The 22,666-nt window shown below is 45.0% G+C and overlaps 1 protein-coding gene across 1 annotated transcript in view; it reads right to left on the bottom strand.

Annotated features, from left to right (window-relative positions):
- ESAM (endothelial cell adhesion molecule) overlaps nucleotides 1-22,666 on the bottom strand; it is a 106,529-nt gene that overhangs the window by 8,752 nt on the left and 75,111 nt on the right. Inside the window, exons 2-4 of the mRNA XM_044281976.1 lie at nucleotides 14,357-14,514; nucleotides 5,786-5,996; nucleotides 3,179-3,334 (exon numbers count right to left, since the gene is read on the bottom strand). Coding sequence (XP_044137911.1) covers nucleotides 3,179-3,334; nucleotides 5,786-5,996; nucleotides 14,357-14,514 — 525 coding nt within the window. The remainder of the gene's footprint in view (nucleotides 1-3,178; nucleotides 3,335-5,785; nucleotides 5,997-14,356; nucleotides 14,515-22,666) is intronic.

Below are 22,666 nucleotides of genomic sequence, written 5' to 3' on the forward strand. Positions count from 1 at the left end.
AAAAAATATGACCTGTCCTATTTTTTTGACGGACAACGGTTCACGGACCCATTTAAGTCAATGGGTCCGTGAAAGAACACGGATGCACACAAGATTGGCATCCGTGTCCGTAGGTTGCTTTCATACAGACGGATCCGAAGATCCGTCTGCATAAAAGCTTTTTCTGATCTAAGTTTTCACTTCGTGAAAACTCATTTCCGACAGTATATTCTAACACAGAAGCGTTCCCATGGTGATGGGGACGCTTCTAGTTAGAATACACTACAAACTTTGTACAAGACTGCCCCCTGCTGCCTAGCAGCACCCGATCTCTTACAGGGGGATATGATAGCACAATTAACCCCTTCAGGTGCGGCACCTAAAGGGGTTAATTGTACTATCATATTCCCCTGTAAGAGATCAGGGCTGCCAGGCAGCAGGGGGCAGACCCCCCCTCCCCAGTTCGAATATCGTTGGTGGCACAGTGTGCGAAAAGCTTAATGTATGAAAAACCTCTTTGTCTGCGTTACAGCTGGTTTTACATCTGAATTTGGCCTCATGCACACGACAGTTTATTTTCACGGTCCGCAAAAACGGGGTCCGTAGGTCCGTGACCGTTTTTTCGTCCGTGGGTCTTCCTTGATTTTTGGAGGATCCACGGACATGAAAAAAAAAGTCGTTTTGGTGTCCGCCTGGCCGTGCGGAGCCAAACGGATCCGTCCTGAATTACAATGCAAGTCAATGGGGACGGATCACACAACACAATATGGTGCCATTTCAAACGGATCCGTCCCCATTGACAGTGTGCGCCCCCCATCGCCCCCCCCCCCTCCCTCCCTCTATTGTAATAAATCGTTGGTGGTCAGTGTGCGCCCCCCATCGGCCCCCCTCCCTCTATAGCAGTAACAACATTGGTGGCCAGTGTGCGGCCTCCCATCTCCCCCCCCCCCCCCCCGATCATTGGTGGCAGCGGAGTTCCGATCGATTCATACTTACCTGCTTGCTGCTGCGATGTCTGTGACCGGCCGGGAGCTCCTCCTACTGGTAAGTGACAGTTCATTTAGCAATGCGCCGCACAGACCTGTCACTTACCAGTAGGTGGAGCTCCCGGCCGGACACGAACATCGCAGCAGCAAGCAGGTAACTATGAATCTTCTACTATTGTACTATTGCTAAGTAACCATGGCAACCAGGACTGCAGTAGCGTCCTGGTTGCCATGGTTACCGATCGGAGCCCCAGCTATTAAACTGGGACTCCGATCGGAACTCCGCTGCCACCAATGATGGGGGGGGGGGATGGGAGGCCGCACACTGGCCACCAATGTTGTTACTGCTAAAAAAGGGAGGGGGGGCCGATGGGGGGAGCACACTGTGCCACCAACGATTTATTACAATAGAGGGAGGAAGGGGGGGCCGATGGGGGGCGCACACTGTGCTACCAACGATTTATTACAATAGAGGGAGGAAGGGGGGGGCCCGATGGGGGGCGCACACTGTGCCACCAACGATTTATTACAATAGAGGGAGGAAGGGGGGCCCGATGGGGGGCGCACACTGTGCCACCAACGATTTATTACAATAGAGGGAGGAAGGGGGGGGGCGATGGGGGCGCACACTGGCCACCAAGCTAGTATTACAATAGAGGGAGGGGGGGGGGGAGGCCGCACTGGCCACCAATGATATTCAAATGGGGAGGGGGGGTCTGCCCCCTGCTGCCTGGCAGCCCTGATCTCTTACAGGGGGATATGATAGTACAATTAACCCCTTCAGGTGCCGCACCTGAAGGGGTTAATTGTGCTGATCACGGCCCCCTGTAAGAGATCGGGTGCTGCCAGGCAGCAGGGGGAAGTCTTGTACACAGTTTGTAGTGTATTCTAACTAGAAGCGTCCCCATCACCATGGGAACGCCTCTGTGTTAGAATATACTGTCGGATATGAGTTTTCACAAAGTGAAAACTTAGATCTGAAAAAGCTTTTATGCAGACGGATCTTCGGATCCGTCTGTATGAAAGCAACCTACGGCCACGGATCACGGACAATCTTGTGTGCATCCGTGTTCTTTCACGGACCCATTGACTTGAATGGGTCCGTGAACCGTTGTCCGTCAAAAAAATAGGACAGGTCTTATTTTTTTGACGGACAGGATACACGGATCACAGCCTCGGCTGCAAAACGGTGCATTTTCCGATTTTTCCACAGACCCATTGAAAGTCAATGGGTCCGCGAAAAAAAACGGAAAACGGCACAACGGCCACGGATGCACACAACGGTCGTGTGCATGAGGCCTTTACCTGATCTGGCAGACTGTTCCAGCAGAGAAGCAGCCTGTCGGAGTTCATCGGTGGAGCGAGGTAAGTATAAGCTATATGAGGCATTGGGGGGCATGTTTTATAGCCCTTTTAAAGTCAATAGGGTCTGGCTGTGTCTGGATATGCCAGATCCTGTCAACTGCGGCCTGGGAACTTAAAGTGGCCCTGGAAAAAATACTAAAAGTGGCCCCGTTTTGTAGTCGGGTCCAAACTGATGGAAGGCAGGGCCAGCAATACCATATTGTGGCACATTATACCACCCCACAGAGCCACAGAGGTAGGGGGCGGCACCACTACATCGGCTGAGCGCACATGGATCAATGCTGTAGGTGGCTGGGAAGGACACACATGATCGGAGGTGCTCAGCTGAGCGTTGCAGGTGAGATGTAAATAGAGACGATGTAGTGGGGAAAATAGACAGCGGCACTCACCCGTGTGTTCACAAAGTCAGCAACTTTATTTTCCAAGTAACATCAGGCAGGGGGCAGACAATTTTAAAGCACGCATTGAACAGCGGCGGCCGTTTCGCGCTACATGCGCTTCTTCTGGCTGTGCGTCAAGCTGTGTGACGCACAGCCAGAAGAAGCGCATGTAGAGCGAAACGGCCACCGCTGTTCAATGCGTGCTTTAGAATTGTCCGCCCCCTGCCTGATGTTACTTGGAAAATAAAGTTGCTGACTTTGTGAACACACGGGTGAGTGCCGCTGTCTATTTTCCCCTCTACACAGTAAAACACAGTTCAAGTATAAAAGAAGAAGTGGTGTTGGTGCCCATAGAGCTGCAGGGGGCCATTATTATTTTTTTCCTTTGTACCAGTTACTATTTCCATGTAGAAAATGGCGAGGATGTTCTTCATATGTGCACAAAAGAAAACAAAAAAACACAATTACCGTGAACAGGCGGAAAGTAAACAATGTTGATTGCTGCCTTCTTTATCCAGGAGTACGTGGGCACAGGATGTCCAGATGAAGACTTGCAGCTGAGGGTAACATTGGCACCGATATAAGGATCTCCATGTAATTGGCATGTGGGTTTTGAAGGAGGCACTGGACATAAAAATATCTAAAATGAATTGCTAATATTTGTAATTCATCAAATTTTTCTATAAAATTGACAAAACAAAAAATCTAACAAAGACTGCAATACTGTTAATGACCACTAGATGGCAGGTAAAGCCCAATAAACTTTCATCAGGTGGCACTGTGCGCAGTAAGTTTTTGCTATATTTAGCTGGACAATTTTTTAGTTTCTTCAAACTTTATAAACTACAGCATTATCTATTAAATCCTTTGTTATATCCCCAGAAAATATCAGGTTTCCTGCATCTGGTCATCTACCATCTCTCTATAGAAATAAGAAGAATGTGCACCTTAAAGGGCTTCTGTCACCCCACTAAACTCATTTTTATTTATTTTTTGTGTACTTATAATCCCTCGATATTGCTATACATTATGTTATTAATAATTTTCGTTCAGTAGATTTGGCAAAAACTTACTTTTATGATATGCTAATTACCTGTCTACCAGCAAGTAGAGCGTCTACTTGCTGGTAGCAGCCGCAGAAAACCGCCCCCTCCTCCTGTTGATTGACAGGGCCAGCCGCGATCTCCTCCTCCGGCTGGCCCTGTCAGCATTTCAAAAATCGCGCGCCTGTGTTGATTCGGCGCAGGCGCTCTGAGATAAGGAGGTTTGCCTCCTCAGCACTCCCTCAGTGCGCCTGCGCCGATGACGTCTTCTCTTTCGGTGACGCCATCGGCGCAGGCGCACTGAGGGAGTGCTGAGGAGGCGAGCCTCCTTATCTCAGAGCGCCTGCGCCGAATCAACACAGGCCAGCGATTTTTTTTAAATGCTGACAGGGCCAGCCGGAGGAGGAGATTGCAACTGGCCCTGTCAATCAACAGGAGGAGGGGGCGTTTTTCTGCGGCTGCTACCAGCAAGTAGGCGCCCTACTTGCTGGTAGACAGGTAATTAGCATATCATAAAAGTAAGTTTTTGCCAAATCTACTGAACGAAAATTATTAATAACATAATGTATAGCAATATCGCAGGATAGGGATTATAAGTGCACAAAAAAAAAAAATGAGTTTAGTGGGGTGACAGAAGCCCTTTAATGAGTGGACTTTTTGTGGTCAGCAGGTAAAGCACTGACTGTGGTTAGTAATATGATGCAAACACAGCTGTAATGTTATGGATGCATTGGCTGACTGATAATAATATGAGGGCAATGGCTGATATTGTTATGGAGATACTGACTGTAGCTGGTATGGTCATGGAGACACTGACTATGACTAGTAATGTTATAGAGGCAATGACTGTGGCTGGTAAGGTTAGGAGAGCACTGAATGTGGCTTGCAATGTTAGAAGGCCACTGACTGTGACTGGTAATGTCATGGAGGCATTTACTCTGGCTGTTAATTTTATGTGGGTACTGTCTATGGCTGGTAATGTTATGAGGGCACTGACTGTGACTGGTCATGTTATGTGGGCACTAAATATTGCTGGTAATATTATGGGGATACTGACTATGGATGGTAATGTTATGGGGGCACTATGACTGATAATGTTATGGAGGTATTTAATGTGCCTGGTAATATTATGAAGGCATTTACAATGGCTGGTTACGTTAAGGGGCTCACTGATTGTGGCTGGCAATGTTATGGGGGCACCAACTGAGGCTGGTACTGGTATGTGGACATTGACTTTGGCAGATAATGTTATGTGCGCACTGACTGTGACTGGTGGTGTTATAAAGACAGTGACTAGTAGTGTTATGTGGGCACTGATAGTGGCTGTCAGTGTTATGTGGGCACTGACTGTGACTGGTAGTGTTATGTGGGCACTGATAGTGGCTGTCAGTGTTATGTGGGCACTGATAGTGGCTGTCAGTGTTATGTGGGCACTGACTGTGACTGGTAGTGTTATGTGGGCACTGATAGTGGCTGTCAGTGTTATGTGGGCACTGATAGTGGCTGTCAGTGTTATGTGGGCACTGACTGTGCTTGGTACTGTTATGTGGGCACTGGCTAAGGCTGGTACTGTTATGAATGTAATGGTATTTCAAAAATGCAGGTGTCTTTAACTACTTTCCATTTCAAACTGTTGGAATACAATGGCACGGCCCATAGTTCTGGTTTCTCGATAACTCAGAAAATCATTACTGCAGAGTAGAGGACTCAGCTCACTGGGGTCCTGTTCAGTACATTTCAAGGTGTGAGGATCTAGAGCAAGTACATTTTAGCTTTGGGTGGAGTTGCATTTTTCTAGTACACAATAAACTCTATAAATACCATCATTGTGTTGGTGCCCCCCCCCCCCCCCCCTCCCCTCCTGTACTCCATTCCCCATGTGTAATAATCCATTTCTTGTTGCATTGTCTGGTGATAACGATATCTGCAGATCGTTCCTCCCTCCACACAATCACTCATATCCTGACCACCCGCACTGAAAATAACAGATTATTTTTAACACTCCATTTATGCAGACTATCCCTGCACTCACCCAGGACGGACACATCAATCACCCCGATGTTACTGCTGCCCACAGTCTGATCATTTCGCACATTTACATAACACCGATATTGTCCGGAGTCTGAGGCCTGAGTCTTATTAATTGCAATCGAGATGTTGTTTGACGGCATCTTATGTACGAAATCCAACCGACCCCTAAAACCATCTGCAATGTCAGCTTCCCCGTCCATGTACTTCATAATCTGCAAATATGAAAATATAACTTTTTCATAGAATAAAATTAAATAAACAGCCATTTAGTAAAATCCATACTTTCTCCATAGTGGGCACTATTATAGTACTTATATACAGTAGTACATAGGGGGCAGTATTATAGTAGTTGCATTCTTCTACATAGGAGGCAGTATTATAGTACTTATATACAGTAGTACATAGGGGGCAGTATTATAGTAGTTATTTTCTTGTACATAGAAGGCAGTATTATAGTAGTTATATTCTTGTACATAGGAGGCAGTATTATAGTAGTTATATTCTTGTACATAGGAGGCAGTATTATAGCAGTTATATTCTTGTACATAGGAGGCAGTAATATAGTAGTTATATTCTTATACATAGAAGGCAGTATTATAGTAGTTATATTCTTATACATAGAAGGCAGTATTATAGTAGTTATATTCTTGTACATAGGGGCAGTATTATAGTAGCTATATTCTTGTACATAGAGAGCAATATTATAGAAGGCAGTATTATAGTAGTTATATTCTTGTACATAGGAGGCAGTATTATAGTAGTTATATTCTTGTACATAGGAGGCAGTATTATAGTAGTTATATTCTTGTACATAGGAGGCAGTATTATAGTAGTTATATTCTTGTACATAGGAGGCAGTATTATAGCAGTTATATTCTTGTACATAGGAGGCAGTAATATAGTAGTTATATTCTTATACATAGAAGGCAGTATTATAGTAGTTATATTCTTATACATAGAAGGCAGTATTATAGTAGTTATATTCTTGTACATAGGGGCAGTATTATAGTAGCTATATTCTTGTACATAGAGAGCAATATTATAGTAGTTATATTCTTGTACATAGGGGCAGTATTATAGTAATTATATTCTTGTACATAAGAGCAGAATTACATTAGTTATATTCTTGTACATAGGAGCAGTATTATAGTACAAAAAATAAAAATCAGGCAGCACACTCACATGAAAAAAGTTGAAGTGTCATTCACCCATGCTGGGAGTGCGACATTTAATAAACACTTCAACTTTTTTCATGTGAGTGTGCTGCCTGATTTTAATTTTTTGTACTTTGGGTCAGGGTCGGATCCCATGGGCTTGTACCTCTGTTTTCTTCTTTTTTTATTTCATACTTTTTTGTCTTGTGTTGTCGTCTTTTTGTTCTGAGCAATATTATAGAAGTTATATTCTATATACAAGAATATAACTACTATAATACTGTCTCCTATGTACAAGAATATAACTACTATAATACTGCTTCCAATGTACAAGAATATAACAATTATAACATTGCTCAGCATTACAGGTGAAACTCGAAAAATTTGAATATCGTGAAAAAGTCCATTTATTTCAGTAATGCAAATTAAAAGGAATTGCATTAATGCAACCTAAAATTAGAATATTGTGAAAAGGTTCAATATTCTAGGCTCAAAGTGTCACACTCTAGTCAGCTAATTAATCCATACTCCCTGAGCAAAGGGGACCTGAGATTGTGACTTTGGGGTTTCATAAGCTGTAATCATCTAAATTATAACAAATAAAGGCTTGAAATATCTCACTTTGCATGTAATGAGTCTCATATGTTAGTTTCATATTTTAAGTTGCATTACTGAAATAAATGAACTTTGCACAATATTCAAATTTTTCGAGTTTCACCTGTATAGTAGCTATATTCTTGTACATAGGAGCAGTATTATAGTAGATATATTCTTGCACATAAGAGCTGTATTATAGTAGTTATATTCTTGTACATAGGGGACAGTATTATAGTAGTTATATTCTTGTACATAGGAGCTGTATTATAGTAGTTATAATCTTGTACATAGTGGGTAGTATTATAGTAGCTTTATTCTTGTACATAGGAGCAGTATTATAGTAGATATATTCTTGTACATAGTGGGTAGTATTATAGTAGCTTTATTCTTAACCATATTTCTTTTTATTGAAAGAAAATCAAGGCCGAGGCCCACACATGACCATACAATGGCAAGGAATACAGAATAGTCATCCAGCATACATGTCAAGTGAGGGCATCACATGCTATCATTGTCAATGAACAAATCATGAAAACATAACACAAGAGAAAAGGTGAGGGGGGGAAAAGGAGGGAAAGTCAGGAAGGGGAGGAGGGAGGGGAAACAGGAAGTGATACATTTCTGCTCTATCAAGCAAAGTGTCTATAGACTTTCCATGGGGACCACAGTGTTAAGAAGCGAGAGCGTGAGTTACTTTCCCAGTGCGCCAACTCCTCAAAACGGTAGATCTGGTCAACCTTATCTGACCACATGTGGAGAGACGGTGGGGAATCACTTTTCCACAAAAAGGGGATAAGCAGCTTCGCTGCGGTAAGTAGCATTGTCGGGAGGTTATTCTTAGCAGGAGTAAGGGTATCGTTAGGGCACCATACCAGAACAAGTTTAGCATTTAGTACAATCTTGGTCTTACAAATAGTGTTAATCAGGGACTCCACCTGCTTCCAGAACGGCTGAATCTTGTGACACAGCCACCAAATGTGAGACAGGGATCCAGTTTCTATGCCACATCTCCAGCAGGTTTCAGGAATTTCTGGGTTCAATTTATGCAGGAATTCGGGCGTCTTATACCACCTGCTGAGTAACTTAAAATAATTCTCCTGGACTCTAACACAGCGGTTGAACCCATGCGAATGAGCTAAGACAAAGGCTTTCTCTGGTTCTGTAAAGGTCAGAGATAGCTCCTTTTCCCAGGAGGTCATATAACTGAGCTCCGGAGGCAAGATGGAGAGCATTTCTTTATACATCAGAGAAAGTTGCCTAAGGGGGGGCTTAATCGCTAAGACTTTCTTCTCCAGCCAGGAAGAAGAACCACTCCCCGCAAAGGATCCAGTACACTTAGCGGAATCTCTCTTAAAATCTGCCAGGTGAAAGAAGGGAGCAGCTTTGACTTTGGGGCGGTTCAGTATCAAATTCCAGTTCAAACTACCATCTGGGAGAAGGACATCCCGCAAAGTGAGGTCAGCGAGCTTGGACCAAATCCCAGAGGGGCTTGACACGGAAGGGTGGATATGGGATTGCAAAAATTTGAGTGGCATACAGGAGTTTGGAAAGTTGAACAGGTGGGATTGGACCATCTTGGACCATTCTACCAGCATCCCCTTCAAAAACGGAGAAGAGGCGCAGTGATTGGCTGAGAAGGGCCGAACACCCCACAAGGTAAGCCATTCCTGATTGGAGATCAGTGCAGACTCAAGGCGTGAACATAGTGAGCTAGATGGCCGAGACAGGGCTGTTACACATCTACATAATTGGACAGCAGTATAATATAATTTTACATCTGGCATCCCAAAACCCCCAAACCTTCTATCCCTTGTCAGGATATGGTAGGCAATGCGCGGAGATTTGCTATTCCATAGAAAGCGCGTGAACACTCGGCGGACCTCTGTGAAATACGAATTCGGCAACCAAATAGGGAGGGATTGCAGCATATATAGAAATTTGGGGAGGATGAATGTCTTAAGGTAATTTTTCCTTCCAACCCAAGATATAAATGGAAGCTTCAGGTTTTGTAAATGATTACGCACATCTTGCAAAAGTGGAGCAAAGTTGAGAGAGGCTAAGTCCTGAACATTAGCCGAGACTCGCGTCCCCAAGAACGTAATGTCTCTGGAGGCCCAGGCAAACGGGGTACGTTGTTTAAGGTTATTAATCACAGTTTTGGGGCAGGAAATATTGAGAGCCATGGATTTCCCATAATTTATTTTAAAATTGGATACGAATCCAAAATCCTCAAATATATTCAACAATTTGGGCAAGGACTCCGAAGGGTTGGAGGTCATAACTAAAAGGTCATCCGCAAATGCTGCAGTAACATGGTAGCCAGAGCCAACCCGTAGGCCTATAATATCTGGATCATCTCTAATTTTACACAGTAGGGTCTCCATCACTAAAACGAATAGTGCGGGGGAGAGGGGGCATCCCTGCCTCATCCCATTAGTGATGCGAAATGGTGGGGACAGTGCTCCATTGACCTTGACCATGGCAGAGGGGGCCGAATATAGGGTATGGATAGCAGTAACAAACTGGTCTGGGAAGCCGAACCTCGCCAGGGTCCGCGACATAAAGTGCCAGCTGACCCTGTCGAAGGCCTTCTCCGCATCCGTACTTACCAGAACCAGAGGCTTTGAAGCACTCTTTGCCCAATTCACAAGATGAAGAAGCCGCACCGTGTTTTCCGACCCCTGTCTGCCATGGACAAAGCCCACCTGCTCCTCATGGACCACGTCAGGAAGAACATCCTGAAGCCTAGAGGCAAGAATCTTCGCCCACCACTTCACATCATTGTTAAGCAGGGATATCGGCCTATAATTACTGCAGCAAGTCGGATCCTTATTTTCCTTATGGAGGACAGTAATGTGTGCCAACAAGGAGTGGGGAGCAAGCGAACCACCAGTCAGGAGGTAGTTACACAGGTTCTGAAAACGAGGGATTAAAACATCTTGGAAAGATTTATAATACACGATGGAAAAACCATCGGGCCCTGGACTCTTGCCTGACGGGATGGACATAAGAACTTTGCGGATTTCTGACTCTGAAATAGGTCTAGTTAGTTGGGAGGCCTTAGACGAGGAGATAGAAGGGAGATTAAGGGTCTGCAGGAATTTATCTGTGGCTTCCGCTAGGTCACCAGGCGTAGCTCCTGCCGACGGGGGTAAATTATACAGGGCTTCATAGAAGGAACAAAATGCCTTGGCTATGTCTGGGGTGGACTTATGTAACAACCCCTTGGGATCCTTGATAGAGGAAACAAAGGAGTCAGAGAACTGCTTTTTGGCAATAGCCGACATCAGTTTGTTTCCCCTATTCCCATGGGCATAGGCCCTGAACCTGGATCTCAACACTAATTTTGCAGAAGTGACGTTTAATAAGTTTTTAAGACGCGTTCTGGCTTCGGTCAATTCCGTTAGGGTATGAATAGCCCGTGACTCCTTGTGGGAGGATTCCAAACGAGCAATAGTAGCCAACAAAGCGTCCAAGGCCTTTGTCCTTTGCTTTTTTACATAAGCCCCCAAGGCAATAAGTTCTCCCCTAATGACCACTTTATGGGCTTCCCAAAGTATAGCTGGCGAGGGGGGGGAATCTGGGGTGTCATTAATACTAAAGAATTCCGAGATCGAGGCCCTAAGTTTGGTTGCGTGTGAGGGGTCTGAGACCAAAGTGTCGTTAAGGCGCCACACACGTTCCTTCCTTTGCGGACCTGTCAAAGAAAAGCTTATAAAAACAGGGGCATGATCAGATAACGTTATATTGCCTATCCGGGCTCCAGAGACATTACGCATATGTGAATCAGACATGAATAAATAATCCAATCTATGGAAGGACGTCTTAGCATGGGAATAAAATGTATAGTCCCGTCCATTGGGATTCATGATCCGCCAGACGTCTAAAACTTTTAGTTTCCTCAGCGAAATTTTTAGCCTTTTTAATAACCTGTAAGACACAGAGGGTCTGCCCGCCGAAGTGTCCACCGCTGGTTCCATGGCAACATTAAAGTCGCCCCCTAGAATCAGTAACCCCTCAGAGAAGGATGAGAGTGCAGTTAGGGTCTGAACGAGCCATGGGATTTGGCCTTTATTAGGTGCATACAAATTGGCGAGCGTTACCGGGGAGTCCCCCAAGACGCCCTTTACAAACAGGAATCTGCCTTCAGGTCAGCGGATATAGTTTGGGGCTTAAAAGGAAGGCACTTATGGACAGCTATACTAACCCCCCTACTGGCCGAATCGTGTGTGCTATGGAACCATTGCACAAATTTCTTAGGAGGAAACTTGGGAATTTTGCCTGTCCTAAAATGAGTCTCCTGCAGGAAGACCACTGACACCTTGTCCTTCAGGAGGAGGGAAAGTGTCTGAGCTCGCTTGCATGGCTCGTTCAGACCATGTGCATTAAGTGAGGCTACAGTTATGGAGGACATTTTTGTATACATACAGCTGTACATGAGCATATGGTACACCAGGTCACAGAAAGAAGCACCAGGATAAAAAGAGCAGCGGAAAGGAGGGGAGGGAAGGAGGTCAAGGAACGAAAAATAAGGGGAACAACATGGAACATAGTGGACAGACACATAACCTGCTCGGACACGCTACCTATCCGAGAGGTGACGAGCGCCTCACTTATCACCGGCCCAAATAGAAATGGACTGGCGAGGGGGCAAGTGAAGCGCTTATGGTCTCTAACATATAGACCAAAAAAGAACGAAAAAAGTGAAAGAAAACACATCCAGCACCGGGATCATCCGGTCATTACCCTGCACATGAGGGGAGAGGAAACCCCTCTTTGGAGACCTGCCTCAGCAGGAAATCGTCCCATTTAAGACATAACGTTTCATAAAAACCATAGACTATGAGCTGAATAGCAGCGAAACATAGGGCCATTAGGGAAAGGCCAGAGTCCGCTAAACAAAACATTTTGCACAGAGGTAGAGGTTACCAACTCTTCACATTAACGGAATGAAATAAAGCATGGCATTAGCAGTTCATGCTCATACAAACAACCAAAAACCTTGTCACAGGCTCAGGTGAGAGCCCTGTCCGACTTGCTGCGTCCCGATCGATCCGGCCTGCCTGCAGATGCCGTCTGCCAGGCAGATACTCGCGGTGGTAAAGGCAGGGGGCCATCTTGGTCGGCCTGGCAACCACGAGGGAATTTCCACTGGAGGGACATCTAGGGACCTCCAGACTGATTCCAGATCCGCAGGCGACCGCACCGTGAGCAGTTTTCCATTCCTGGACACCGACAGTCCGAATGGGTACAGCCACCTGAACGGAGTAGACGTCTTGCGAAGAACATCAAGGAGAGGCTTGAACAAGCGTCGCTTTGCCAAGGTAGATGGCGCCAGGTCCTGGAACATCTGTAGCGGTATGTTGTCATACTCCAGCACTTCTATCTCTCTTTGCCTTTTCAGGAGAGCTACGGTGTCTACGTAGCTCAGTAGGCCGCAAATTACGTCGCGTGGCGGATCTTGGGGTTTAGGCCTAGGGCGTAATGCCCTGTGTATGCGCTCCACCACTATCCCCTCCGCTCTATCAGGCCCGAGCATCGTGGAGAACAGTTCTCGCGCCACTTTCGGCAAGGCCTCCGCCGCCATTGATTCAGGTAGGCCGCGAATGCGTATGTTGCGCCGGCGACTCCGGTTCTCCTGATCTTCCAATTTCAAGAAGGCGTCGTTCAATAGGGCTTTGTGAGACGCAAGCACCTCTGCCGCTTTACCCTCATAGGTCAGTATGGCTTCTTGCGTGCTTTCCAGCGTGACCACTCTCTGGCCTAGATGTTTTATATCGTCCTTAATGTCCGCCAAATCCTGCTTGAGAGGCGTAAGGGCAGATTCAAGAACCCGGCGAAGGGTCCGTTCCGACAGCGGCGGATCTCTATGCCTCCTGTCTGAAATATCAGAACCACTGCCCGCATCCGACATTTCTCCTGCATCAGAGTCCGGAGCAGTAGACGCCGCCATATTGGCGCCTTTCAGTGCGGCAACTCTTGGCGTTTTTCGCAGGAATTTCTCCATCTCTGGTTGTTTAGGGAGCCTTGGGGTCAACTCTGAACTTCTTATGGTCTTATCCTTGCCAGATCTCCCCATAATGAGGCAAATCACACGCTTATATAGGGCAAATGAGCCGGAATGCTGGAGGAGCTCAAGCTCGTGCAGCCATTCAGCAGCGTGGCTCGGCTCCGCCCCCTATAGTAGCTTTATTCTTGTACATAGGAGCAGTATTATAGTAGATATATTCTTGTACATAAGAGCTGTATTATAGTAGTTATATTATTGTACATAGGGGACAGTATTATAGTAGTTATATTCTTGTACATAGGAGCTGTATTATAGTAGTTATAATCTTGTACATAGTGGGCAGTATTATAGTAGTTATAATCTTGTATATAGTGGACAGTATTATAGTAGCTATATTCTTGTACATAGGAGCTGTATTATAGTAGTTATATTCTTGTACATAGGGGGTGTAATGGGCAGTGAGTGTGGACCCACTGTACCAACTGACTGGTTTGACTTTGGGCTAGATCTAAGAGCGTTATCCTGGCAGTTCCCTGATTTTCACCATTTGACCGCTATACAGGGATCTGGTCTTTGTTGCAGGGGAGCAACTAGGCCACTAGTCCTGGAGTAGTTGTCAGCTGAACAACGGGGAACAGAGCCACCGATGCAAAGCACCAAGGGATAAGGCAATACTCATCAGGGCAGGCAAATTCCGCAAAACTAGTCCGAGGTTAGGGAAGACAGCAAAGTGGACAGTATTATAGTAGTTATATTCTTGTACATAGGAAGCAGTACAGTGGTCTTTAGCACTAGTTATCTCATATCATACCTGGGTCTGTTCCTCTTGCATACGCTGTATATACCAGGTGATATATGGTTTTTCTGCTGAGCTGCTTGAATACCAGACAGGGAGTGTAACAATATGTCCTTCTACCACTGTCACTGATTTCTGGTCCACGTGAACTTCTAATAGTGCCATGGAGAGTTCTGTCAGTATAAATCAAGAAAGTACAAGTGTGAAAAAGTGTGGCAAAACAGTATAGGAAATCTGTTGCACAGTGTGTCTGTATACCCTTGTAGATTACAGTGGTGCAGAGACTTCATAAATGTGACATCTCTATGCATAGATGAATCTCCCCCGCTGTCTCCTCAGTGCATATACAGTGCATGGAAAAAGTATCAAAGCATATTCATGGGTTAGAATTGTCCGAAGCCCAGACCTAAATCCCATTGAGAATCTGTGGCAAGACTTGCAAAGAAGAATGGGCAAACACTTCAGTCTCTAAATGTACAAAGCTGGTAGAGACAAAAGACTTGCAGCTGTAATTGCAGTAAAAGGCTCTGAATACAAATGCCCGCCCCACTTTTCAGATTTGTATTTATTAAACATTTTTAAAGCCATGTATCATTTTCTTTTCACTTCACACATACTTGTTACTCTATCACAGGGCTGGCCAACCTGTGGCTCTCCAGCTGTTGTAAAACTACAACTCCCACCATGCTTTGCTGTAGGCTGATAACTGTAGGCAGTCTGGGCATGCTGGGAGTTGTACTTTTGCAACAGCTGGAGAGCCTCAGGTTGGCCATCCCTGCTCTATCACATAAAATCCCAATAAAATACATTTGTGGGTGTAAAGTGAAAAAAATGTGGAAACGTTCAAGGGGTATGAAAACTTTTTCAAAGCACTATATAGCAATTTTCCCCCTAGTCTTGAATATTTTGTTGTTTTTTTTATCCTAAGGCCTCTCGCACACGAACGTTTTTTTTTCATTACGTTCCGTTTTTTTGCGTTCCGTATACGGAACCTTCATTTAACTGCCTTTCGTTTCCATATTTCCGTTCCGTTCAAAGATAGAACATGTCCTATTATTGTACGCATAACGGACAAGGATAGTACTGTTCTATCAGGGTGCAGCTGTCCCGTTCTGCAAAAAACGGAATGCACACGGACGTCATATGTATTTTTTGCGGATCCGTTTTTTGTGGACCTCAAAATACTAAAAAAAAACATACGGTCGTGTGCAAGAGGCCTAAAGCTGTGTATTTTCTTGTGCAATCTGCTTTTTGAACAGGATGCACATGAGTGGCCCTGGAAAAAATAACTAAAAGTGGCCCCATGTTGTAGGGGTATCCAAATTGACAGAAGGCGGGGCAACAGAAATAGGTTGGTCAGCAATACCATAGCGCAAAATAGTGTCCTAGCAAAAATATATACCACAGTGCAGCACAATATATTGCCCCAAAAGCTGTCCTCCTGTTGTGGCCATCAATAGACAGCATTTTCTGTCCTCCACCTCCAGTTGTCTCTGATTAAGATATGGGGCAGGGGTCTTAGGAGGTGACATGTGGACCACATCAGTTGAATTCAGGAGGACACATTCTGTTGCTGGTGGGGTACATGAGTTTCTGATTCTCACAAAATACCACTGAGAGCTCATTATGTACCTGGCCAGCGGCAGAGAGGAGGACTTGGGTGGCTCCATCAGCCCACCGGGAAAATTCTATGTAAGGTCTATGGCCAATTGGCTCCTGGGGATGGACCTAAAGCAAGTATGTGTATGGAGAGACAGTCTAGTGCATGGGTGTCAAACATGCGGCCCGCGGGCCGCATGCGGCCCGCAATGAATATTTTTGCGGCCCGGCAAGTATTTCTGAACATGAGCGCGCTGCTATCGGCGCGCTCATGTTCTCTCAGCAGCACGGGGAGAAGGAAGCTGTCCTCCCTCCCCCTGTGCTGCTGCCGCTGCCACCAATGAGAAGAGAGGGGGGGGGAGGAGGGGCGGGCGCACTGCGCCACCAATGAGAATAGAGGGGGGAGGAGGGGCGGGCGCACTGCGCCACCAATGAGAATAGAGGGGGGGGGCGCACTGCGCCACCAATGATTGGACTATTTCCATACAGAGCGGCGCCCAGCACTCACCATTAGTCCTGGGTGCCGCTCCGTTCGCCCGCAGTGCCCCATTACTGTCTCCTCTCCTGCTCCACATGCTGCTTACTATCGGAGCGATGGGAGGAGACATCAGCTTCACTAGTGGGCGTTCCTTCTCCCTGCGCTGCGATTGGACAGCGCTACAGCCAGGAAGAAGGAACGCCCACTAGTGAAGCTGATGTCTCCTCCCATCGCTCCGATAGTAATCAGCAGCATGTGGAGCAGGAGAGGAGACAGTAATGGAGCACTGCAGTCGAACGAGCGGCGCCCAGGACTAATGGTGAGTGCTGAGACATCGCTGGGCGCCGCTCTGTGTGGCCTGATAGTGAAAGTAGTTTAACACAATACAGGAGGCGGGTGCCGGCAGCAGAATCGCATTGCCGGCACCCTGCCGCTGACAGGGAGCTGCGATCATCAGAGGCTGTTAACCCCTTAGGTGCCGCACCTGAGGGGTTAACTGCTGTTCTGCCAGTACCCGCCTCCTGTATAAAGGGGTAATTTATCATTGGTGGTGCAGTGTGCCCCCCCCCCCTCAACCCCCCCATCCCATTAAAATCATTGGTGGCACAGTGCGCCAGCCCCTCTCAACCCCCCCAGTATTGAAATCATTGGTGGCAGTGGCCACAGGGACCTCTCCCCTCCCCCTCATTGGTGGTGCAGTGGCAGCTTCTGATCGGAGCCCCAGCTGTGTAAGCCTGGGCCTCCGATCAGTTACCATGGCAGCCAGGACGCTACAGAAGCCCTGGTTGCCATGGTAACATCCCTGATGCTGTGTGCACAAGGCACAGAGCAGTAGGGACAGTGTGAACTCCTATTCACCCTGATAGAGCTGAATAGGACAAGGGATGAAAGATCCCAGGTTCTCGCCCCTAAGGCTACTTTCACACTTGCGTTCAGAGCGGATCCGTCTGAGACGGATCCGCTCATATAATGCAGACGGTGGATCCGTCCAGACTTTTACATTGAAAGTCAATGGGGGACGGATCCGTTTGAAGATTGAGCCATATTGTGTCATCTTCAAACGGATCCGTCCCCATTGACTTCCATTGTAAGTCTGGACGGATCCGCACGCCTCCGCACGGCCAGGCGTTTTTTTTTTATGCGGCCCACATAAACTTAAATATTTTTTTTTTGGCCCATGTTAGCCTTTGAGTTTGACATGCTTGGTCTAGTGTATAGTGACCAGTTATGAAGATACAGCTGGTGGTCACACGAGATGCACTAGTAGCCGCTAAATATCTGTACCGCTATAATGCTAAATCAAAGTAGATTGTATTTTATAGTGCTAATGTTGTGTTGCAGGACACATCAGATACACATACCGGGCCTCAGGCATCCATAACACATCATACATATGATAAGTGTACTGACACCGACCAGGGGTACAATAAGCACTAGCCCCCACAACATAACTAGTCAGCTCAGGGTGCCTCCGTTATGCAGCTAATGTAACTAGGAATCAATAATTAACCTAAATAGACTGATTGGCGGCTGGAATGAACAGAACGTGAAGTATTTAACTGTTACTGTGCAAGAGAAGAAAATTACATAATACATCAACTATACATGAAATGTATAATCTGTGTATAAGGGCTCCTTCACACTTGAATACGAAAAAAAAAACTGATCAAATTCAGATGAGCAATATGGAACATTTCTTATAATAGCCATTTTATTCTGTATTTTTCTGTATTTATTCTGCATTTTTTGTGATGCTGCTAAAATATGTAAAAAAAATAAACAGAGCAAAATACAGAGCATATAAAAAAAAAGATCAGATACATATGTATAAACTAGGCAAACTTGGAACATTCATCTTTAAAATAAACCCATTGACTCCTATGAGCTATAGGCCTCTTTCACACTACCGTTTTTTTTTTCATTTTGCGTTCCGTATACGGTCCGTATACGGAACTATTCATTTCAATGGTTCCGCAAAAAAACGGAATGTGTTCCGTATGCATTCAGTTTCCGTATTTCCGTTTTTCCGTTCCGTTGAAAAGATAGAACATGTCCTATATTTGGCCGCAAATCACGGTCCGTGGCTCCATTCAAGTCAATGGGTCCGCAAAAAAAACGGAACACATACGGAAATGCATCCGTATGTCTTCCGTATCCGTTCCGTTTTTTGCGGAACCATCTATTGAAAATGTTATGCCCAGCCCAATTTTTTCTATGTAATTACTGTATACTGTATATGCCATACGGAAAAACGGAACGGAACAACGGAACGGAAACGGAACCACAACAGAAGCAAAAAACGGAACAACGGATCCATGAAAAACGGAACGCAAAACACTGAATTCAACATACTGTAGTGTGAAAGAGGCCATAACCAGTATGAATGCAGAACTGTTAAAAAATGCTGCAAAAACTCCACGAGGATAAAAAAAAAATGGGAATAAAATTTAATGGGAATAAAACTTAAATATATTGGTACCATTTTTTTTTACTGAAAAATTTAATTAATATAGATCTATAATACAGAAGTATGGTGAGCTCTAAGGGCCCATTCACACAGTGGGTTTTACTGCCTTTCCTGCCTCCCATACATCTCAATGGGCAGCAGTGCTGAGGATCGCGGAATGGAGGTTTAAAGCGGCGGCCATACCAAGAATGGACATCTGTAGGCTGCTGCCCTGCGAGCCTCAGCTCTGCCCTCCATTGATATGTATAGGAGGCAGAAAGGATGCAGCTGCTGGCAGGTTTTCGGCTTAAATTCCACCCAAAAGCTGGCCATACATATTAGTTGTCAGGTTCAGTCGATACACAACTAATGTTTTGGCCAGCTTAATTCAGCATTAACAGTTATGAACTAAACAGATAATATGAATCCTCTCTGCTGCCCATGGAACCAAAAAGTGCGTGTGACAGATTATTCTCAGTAAAATGTTGTGCTATTTTGATGTAAAGTAACTCATGGGTCATCTGATTGCGCATCAATAACTGTAATAACCAAGAATGCAATAAAGAGCAGTGGTGATATCACTAAGAATGCAGCCAATCCATTCACTAGATAGAGGTGGTGACATCACTGAGAATGCTGCCACTATTCACTACAGAACAGCGGTGACATCACTGAGAATATTTAAACAAAATTGTGGAGTCCGCACACCTTTGTATAGTGGTGGGTGCTCGCAGAGGACTTCGGTCGTAGTATATACAGGTCCTTCTCAAAAAATTAGCATATTGTGATAAAGTTCATTATTTTCTGTAATGTACTGATAAACATTAGACTTTCATATATTTTAGATTCATTACACACCAACTGAAGTAGTTCAAGCCTTTTATTGTTTTAATATTGATGATTTTGGCATACAGCTCATGAAAACCCAAATTTCCTATCTCAAAAAATTAGCATATCATTAAAAGGTTCTCTAAACGAGCTATTAAACAAATCATCTGAATCAACTAATTAACGCTAAACACCTGCAAAAGATTCCTGAGGCTTTTAAAAACTCCCAGCCTGGTTCATTACTCAAAACCGCAATCATGGGTAAGACTGCCGACCTGACTGCTGTCCAGAAGGCCATCATTGACACCCTCAAGCAAGAGGGTAAGACACAGAAAGAAATTTCTGAACGAATAGGCTGTTCCCAGAGTGCTGTATCAAGGCACCTCAGTGGGAAGTCTGTGGGAAGGAAAAAGTGTGGCAGAAAACTGCACAACGAGAAGAGGTGACCGGACCCTGAGGAAGATTGTGGAGAAGGACCGATTCCACACCTTGGGGGACCTGCGGAAGCAGTGGACTGAGTCTGGAGTAGAAACATCCAGAGCCACAGGCGTGTGCAGGAAATGGGCTACAGGTGCCGCATTCCCCAGGTCAAGCCACTTTTGAACCAGAAACAGCGGCAGAAGCGCCTGACCTGGGCTACAGAGAAGCAGCACTGGACTGTTGCATGTCATTCGGAAATCAAGGTGCCAGAGTCTGGAGGAAGACTGGGGAGAGGGAAATGCCAAAATGCCTGAAGTCCAGTGTCAAGTACCCACAGTCAGTGATGGTCTGGGGTGCCATGTCAGCTGCTGGTGTTGGTCCACTGTGTTTTATCAAGGGCAGGGTCAATGCAGCTAGCTATCAGGAGATTTTGGAGCACTTCATGCTTCCATCTGCTGAAAAGCTTTATGGAGATGAAGATTTCATTTTTCAGCACGACCTGGCACCTGCTCACAGTGCCAACACCACTGGTAAATGGTTTACTGACCATGGTATTACTGTGCTCAATTGGCCTGCCAACTCTCCTGACCTGAACCCCATAGAGAATCTGTGGGATATTGGGAAGAGAAAGTTGAGAGACGCAAGACCCAACACTCTGGATGAGCTTAAGGCCGCTATTGAAGCATCCTGGGCCTCCATAACACCTCAGCAGTGCCACAGGCTGATTGCCTCCATGCCACGCCGCATTGAAGCAGTGATTTCTGCAAAAGGATTCCCGACCAAGTATTGAGTGCATAACTGAACATAATTATTTGAAGGTTGACTTTTTTTGTATTAAAAACACTTTTCTTTTATTGGTCGGATGAAATATGCTAATTTTTTGAGATAGGAAATTTGGGTTTTCATGAGCTGTATGCCAAAATCATCAATATTAAAACAATAAAAGGCTTGAACTACTTCAGTTGATGTGTAATGAATCTAAAATATATGAAAGTCTAATGTTTATCAGTACATTACAGAAAATAATGAACTTTATCACAATATGCTAATTTTTTGAAAAGGACCTGTATAGGTAATCCACGGCACACCAATGTCTTTTTAGTTTGCAGGTTTATTACAGAAAATTCCGAAGAAATTGTCAATATACATCCGTCTGCAGTCTGGCCATGATCCTTTGAGAAAGGTCTCAAGAAGACCGAAACGTTGGGATATATTATGGCCTAACATATGATACATATGCTTGTACTATTATTATGGCGCAATTAGTCATATATTGACAATTTCTTCGGAATTTTCTGTAATAAACCTGCAAACTAAAAAGACATTGGTGTGCCGTGGATTACCTATATATATCACGGAGAATATAGCATATCCATTCACTGGGGAACAGCGGTGACATCACTGAGAACCATTCACTACAGAACAGCGGTGACATCACTGAGAATACAGCATATCCATTCACTACAGAACAGCAGTGACATCACTGAGAATATATCCTATCCATTTACTAGAGACCAGCGGTGACATCATCAAAAATGCAGCCTATCCATTCACTAGAAAGAGGTGGTGACATCACTGAGAATGCGACTTATCCTTTCACTAGATAAAGGTGGTGACATCACTGAGAATTCAGCCTATCCAATCACTTGATAGAGGTGGTGACATCACTGATAATTCATCCTATCCAATCACTTGATAGAGGTGGTGACATCACTGAGAATTCAGCCTATCCAATCACTGGATAGAGGTGGTGACATCACTGAGAATTCAGCCTATACATTTACTAGAGCTCAGCAGTAACATTTCTGAAGTGTAATGTGAATAACTGAGGGATGTGTGGAAAGATAAAGTCTCAGAGTTGAAGCTTTTGAAGAATAAACCACAGTATGAACGTCTCGTGAAATATGTACTGGGGGACACTCGCAGTGTCTTCCACTAATGTGGCCTGTAGCAAATGGGAGGAAATGATTATTCTTATTAAATCTTTTCACATCTGTACATTTAGATTATGAGTGTAAGAGAAAAGACAGGACCCTGAGCAGTGTACACAGCCGCCAGCACTAAGACGCTCCGCTCCAAAAGTCCCATCAAGATGATTAAGCAACCACCGAGGAAAGGAGCTTATTCTGCCTGGACGCACAGAAGAGGCTGCAGCGCACAATTTACGGTATTTAACCTTTACTGTGCAAGGGAACATATCCAGCCTGGCTGACACTGACAAACCAATCCACAGGAGTGCAACAGTATTCAGTACCTATGTGTGCAGGTGCACTGGGACCAGTGTCCAGCCAGTACCAGTTATATGATCACAAGTCTGAAGGAGAACTAATAAAGGTACATTTATCCAAAGTGGTGTGAAGGAAAATTGGCTTAGTTGCTCATAGCAACCAATCAGATTCCACTTCTCATTTTCCAAAGGAGCTCTGAAAAATGAAAGGTGGAATCTGATTGGTTGCTGTCAATAATATCATAAGTGATAGCCAACATGTTTTTTCTAAGAACAGAAGTTGTCAAACTAACCTGATTTCTTTTTATGAGGAGGAGAGTAGAAGCC

Source organism: Bufo gargarizans, chromosome 2, assembly GCF_014858855.1.
Source record: "Bufo gargarizans isolate SCDJY-AF-19 chromosome 2, ASM1485885v1, whole genome shotgun sequence".
In the NCBI taxonomy this organism is placed as follows: domain Eukaryota; kingdom Metazoa; phylum Chordata; class Amphibia; order Anura; family Bufonidae; genus Bufo; species Bufo gargarizans.